General features: G+C 37.0%; 1 protein-coding gene across 1 annotated transcript in view; it reads left to right on the forward strand.

Moving 5' to 3' along the window:
* The window catches only part of VIT (vitrin), a gene marked incomplete at its 3' end in the record, with an annotated part of 57,336 nt that overhangs the window by 25,499 nt on the left and 25,837 nt on the right, over window positions 1–6,000 (forward strand). The window contains exon 5 of the mRNA XM_081331354.1: window positions 536–669. Within this exon, the coding sequence (XP_081187480.1) occupies window positions 536–669 (134 nt within the window). The remainder of the gene's footprint in view (window positions 1–535; window positions 670–6,000) is intronic.

Genomic DNA, 6,000 nt, shown 5'->3' on the forward strand with positions numbered 1-6,000 from the left:
GCAGGCATATACATAGAATGAAGGCTACTGCTAAGCTTGTAAGCCGCCCTGAGTCTTCGGAGAAGGGCGGGATATAAATGGAATTAAAATAAAAAAAATAAAATAAAATGGATTCAGGATTGCACAGAGGAGTTAATGTACAATTCAGTGCACTTGAAAGAGGGACAAACCCAGTTCAAGCATTTGTACTCAAGATTTTCTGAGATTTAAGGTTACCAGCACTATTTTTTCCCCCAAGGTGTTGACCACTTTAACATTTATTTTTTTAAAAACAATTAATATTGGAATCATGTGGAGGCTGTCTGAAAAATCATATATCCTATGGCATGTAGAACACCATGATGCCACTCCATGGTTTCAGTGAAGACCTATAGAAGCTTTTGAAGATGACATAATGTTCCCCATAAAGGAAAGGGCTAGAATCAGCTGTTCCAAATGAACTGAATTTATATGTATTGAGCTTGCAATTCAGTGATCACATAGAGCTCTAGTAAGCTAACCATGTACTTATGACATTAATATGTTACTTTTACAGTGGAATTATTGACAACTCTGGAGGAAAAGTCTTAGTTCAAAAAGTTGCTGGTCAATCTGGGTACAAGGGTAGTTTTTCCAATGGAATCCGCTCACTTTCATTACCACGATGGAGGGAATCCTTCATACTTTCAGGTGAATTTCCTCCTTCCTTTCCTCTTCCCCTTTGCAGGGGGTTGGACTAGAAGACCTCCAAGGTCCCTTCCAACTCTGTTATTCTGTAATCATATCTCAAGCCATCTATAATTGTTATTGTTATTGTTATTATCATCAATAACGTTGCTATTATTATTATATAATTTAATTCCTTCTGCAATATCTGTATTATTGAGTTACTAAACATGACTAAAAAGAGTGCAGAATTTTAACATATTGGTAATACGTTCCTCAAAAATAAACAGTTATTGAGATAGGACACACTGCTAGATAATTAACAAAAGTTAATAAGAAGGGGGGGGGGGAAATTGGTCCCTAAGCTCAGAAGTAGAAGTAGAAGTAGAACTCAAGTGATGAGCACACTAGGACATATGCAAATTCACTGATAGAATTTTTCACACTATTTAAATAGTCTGAATAAAATACAAATGAATAAATCCATTCAGATCAATAAGCACTCTCTGCTTAGGGTTTACACAATTATTTTATTTATTTTATTTTATTTTTTATTAGCATTCTTTAGTCTCCCTTATGACATTTTAGAAAAATTAGGGCCATGAGATCAATCTATTTCATTTCCCAGACAGCATTTAAACTCTTCTCAATACAGCTCTAACCACTACTACCAACAGAATTGGGTATTGTTTTAAGGATTGCAGTATATCTGTAAACATATCCTTAATCAAATGCCAAAAGCATTGCATTGAAACTCTAGAAAGAGTACAGAGAAGAGCAACAAAGATGATTAGGGGACTGGAGACTAAAACATATAAGGAACGGCTGCTGGAATTGGGTATGTCTAGTTTAATGAAGAGAAGGATGAGGGGGAGGGACATGATAGCAGTGTTCCAATATCTCAGGGGCTGCCACAAAGAAGAGGGAGTCAAGCTATTCTCCAAAGCACCCGAAGGCAGGACAAGAAGCAACAGGTGGAAACTGATCAGAGAGAGAAGCAACCTGGAACTAAGGAGAAACTTCCTGACAGTTAGAACAATTAACCAGTGGAACAACCTGCCTCCAGAAGCTGTGAATGCTCCAACACTAGAAGTTTTTAAGAAGAGACTGGACAGCCATTTGTCTGAAATAGTATAGGGTTTCCTGCCTGAGCAGGGAGTTGGACTAGATGACCTCCAAGGTCCCTTCTAACTTTATTATTATTATTATTATTATTATTATTATTATTATTATTATTATTATTATTATTATTATTATTATTATTATTATTATTATTAAAATAGGGGAACTCAGGCACCACACAAGTTATGTAGAAAGTAAACAAAAAGAATCAAATGTCTATACACCAACGCACAGTATGAGCAATAAACAGGGTGAATTAGAAATTCAGATAAATGGGGCAAATATGATATTGTTGCCATTACAGAAACTTGGTGGGATGAAACCCACAAATGGAACATACAATTAGAGGGATTTAAATTATTTAAAAGAAACAGACCAAATAAAAGAGAAGATGAAGTTGTTGTAAGAAATAACTACATCTCTACAGAATTAGATCACAACAATGATAAAAACTTCTTTGAAAGCATTTGGGTAAATATAAAGGGGGGAATGACATTGCCATAGGTGTATACATTAGGTCACCCAACCAAACAGAGGAAATAGATGAACTTTTTGCTAGTCAGCTAACTAAGGTATGTAGGAAGCACATCACAATAGTAATGGGGGACTTTAATTACCCTGACATCAACTGGGAGACAAACTCTGCACCAAGTGGAAAATCAAAGAGATTCCTGACAAACCTAGCAGACAACTTTGCCTCCCAAAAAGTAGAGAAGAGAACTAGGGGATTAGCCATATTGGATCTAATCCTCACTAATGGAGATGAAATGATAGAAGGTGTTGAAGCCACAGGAACCTTGTGGGGAAGTGATCATGCAATATTGGAATTCAACATTATGGAAGCACAAGCAATAGAACACAGTCAAACTAGAGTCTTGGACTTTAAGAGAGCTAATTTCAATAAACTTAGAGAGAGCTTGGGAAGGATTCCATGGATGAGAATCCTCAAGGGGAAAACAACTCAAGAAGCTTAGGAAATTTTGAAAAGTGAGATAATAAAAGCCCAGTCTAGCACAATACCAACGAAGAAGAAAAATAACAGCTCTCAAAAGAAACCAGCATGGCTGCATAAAGAACTGTCTGATAAATTGAAAGACAAAAAAGACAAGTATAACAAGTGGAAAGAGGGCCACATAAATAAGGCAGAATGTCAGCAAATAGCCCAAGCCTGCAAAGGTGAAGTGAGGAAAGCTAAGGCTCAAAATGAACTAAGGCTAGCAACAAAAGTCAAAAATAACAAAAAAAGCTTTTTTCAACATGTAAAAAACAAGAAAAAAGTCAAGGAAATGACTGGCCCATTAGTGTGAGAAAGTGGCAAGAAGGTGACAACCAACAGAGAAAAAGCAGAACTATTTAACTCGGGTTTTTTTGCATCTGTCTTTACACAAAGGGGAAAAACAGACCAACCTATCAAAAACAGTACTGTAAAAAACAGATTAGAAACACAAGTTAAGATAGGCAAGAAAATGGTAAGTGAGCACCTGTCCAGCCTAGATGAGTTTAAATCACCAGGACCAGATGGATTACACCCCAAGGTTCTCAAGGAACTGGCAAATGCGATCTCAGAACCACTGAACTATATCTTTCAAAGATCCTGGAGCACTGGGGAACTACTGGAGGACTGGAAATGAGCTGATGTAGTTCCCATCTTCAAAAAAGGGGAAAAAATGAATCTAGGAAATTACAGACCTATCATCCTGACCTCAATACCTGAGATGATTCTGGAAAAGATACTCAAACAACGAATCAGCGAACACCTAGTCCTAGAGGCAAACACTTGGAGTCCTGGTGGACAATCACTTAAATATGAGCCAGCAGTGTGCTACAGCTGCCAAAAAAAGCCAACTGCATTAACAGAGGGATAGAATCAAGATCATGTGAAGTGTTGATACCACTTGACAATGCCTTGTTAAGGCCACACCTGGAATACTGCATCCAATATAAACCAACTTTATATTCCTTCCCTTTGCTTCTAACAATCCTAATCTTCAGTCCATTCAAATAATATCATAGAACTTAATTTCTTTTTCTTTATTTCTTTAGTCCTTCTCATCAGAGTCTTTAAAACTTCAGCAACCCTCTTTGTAAATCCATTATAGAAAAAAATACCCAGGTTTCTCTCTTGGTTTCTTATTAATTAATTAAATTAATAATTTAATTAATTAATTAATTAATTTTAATTATTTTAAATATTAAAATATTAGATGGTTTCTTTTATATATCTTTCGTTTGTATATTTTTCCCATGTCATTTAAAAATCCATTTTCAATTCAGCCCCAATCTTATCAGATAGAACGTGTTCTTCTTCCATAACATCTTTTAAACACAGTCTATTTATAGAGGCAGACACTATTATAATTAACTTCTGAATATATTATTCAAAATATCCTTCAATATTTCCACTGCTAGAATATTTTGTTTCATAATTGTAAATCTATTTTAAGTATTCTTCTCCTTTAATTGAAATATTTAGTACCCTCTAGTTCCACTAGTGTCCAATTTTTAAAATCTTATGTTTTTCTAAAAAATCAAAACAAAAGCATTTTCCCACAGAAAAATAATCAAATTAATTTCAAAATCTTATCTCAAATTTATCTAGACCCTTAGTTCATTTGTAACTTTCTAAAATCAAAGTTTTACTTGGTGATTTTCCTTTTATTTGGGGGAAAAATAAATTTCTAAATTTGTAGCAGAAATGTCTCCTACTAAGGATTGGCTGCAAAGCATTTAACAAACAGTTCATAAAAATGTTTCGAAAAGGAAGTGCGTAAACTTAGTGTCCTTTCAAAGATGGCAACCATGGTTTGAGGAAGATGGTTATTCCATCATATCTAGACCGGGATGCCTTGCGTACAGTCACTCATGCGCTCGTGACCTCTCGTTTGGACTACTGCAACGCTCTCTACATGGGGCTGCCCTTGAGGACCACCCGGAGGCTTCAACTGGTACAGAATGCAGCCGCGCGAGTTGTGTTGGGGGTCTCCCGATACTCCCATGTTACACCTCTGCTCCGCGAGCTGCATTGGCTGCCGGTTGCCCTCCGGGTGAGATTCAAGGTGCTGGTTATGACCTACAAAGCCCTACATGGCATGGGTCCGGATTACCTACGGCAGCACCTGCTGCCGGCATCAACTTCCCTCCGTCCAGTGCGCTCCCACAGAGAGGGCCTCCTCAGGGTGCCTCCGATCAAAGAATGTCGATTGGTGGCCCCCAAGGGGAGGGCGTTCTCTGTGGGCGCGCCAGACCTGTGGAACCGCTTGCCGGTTGAGCTCCGGATGGCTCCTGACCTGCGCTCCTTCCGGTGTGATTTAAAAACTTATTTATTTGAACAATCTGGCCTGGCCTGATGGGTTTGGGGTTGGATTTAGTTTTAACACATTTTTAGTATTGTATTATTGGGCATAATTATTTAATTCTTTTTAATCTCTTTTTTAACTTTTGTATTTACATTTTGATATTTATTGCCCTGTACACTGCCCTGAGTCCTTCGGGAGAAGGGCGGTATAAAAATTTAATAAATAAATAAATAAATAAATAAATTTTCCAGAGCTCTAAACCTGCTGGTGAACATCGGTATACCTCTCTGCTGCTCTTGTATCACCAGCTCTTTTTCACTGAGGACTATAACCATTTAACCATAAGTTAGCTCTGGATTTGAGTTTGAATGATGTGCCAGATCCTCGTGAAGATAAGATAGCTTACAATAAGCCATGATGAGAAACCATAGCATTGGCATAGCATATCATCCACATCAGATCTGTGGCTGGGGCTTTCTTAAGCACATGAATTGTGAACTAAATTAAGATTGTGTATGAGCTCAGTATTCAAGACAAAACATTTCCAAATATTAAGCCTAACCTTGGAGATGAGGAGTGCCTTCCAGATGAGTTTAGAAAATTGAAACAAGCATGTGACTATTTTTAATTTCCATATTTTAAAACAAAAAAACCCTAGTAAAGCTGGCACATTTATTTTTCTTAGCAATTCCATCAGTAAGCTGTCTCCAGCAAATTGAGTTTTATTTTTGACTCTCTCATGATAATAACAGATGGCTAAAAGTATATACAAACGTAGCCACCACTTTGGAAAATAAGAGAGGGTCAATAAAACAGCCACACATATATGTGTATGTATATGTGTATGTATAAACAGCCGTGTGTGTGTGTGTCTGTGCGTGTGTCTGTGTGTCTGTGTGTGTACACATATTTAATTGCAGGATCAGAAGACATATAG

The sequence above is a fragment of the Vipera berus genome (assembly GCF_964194415.1).
Source record: "Vipera berus genome assembly, chromosome: 1".
In the NCBI taxonomy this organism is placed as follows: domain Eukaryota; kingdom Metazoa; phylum Chordata; class Lepidosauria; order Squamata; family Viperidae; genus Vipera; species Vipera berus.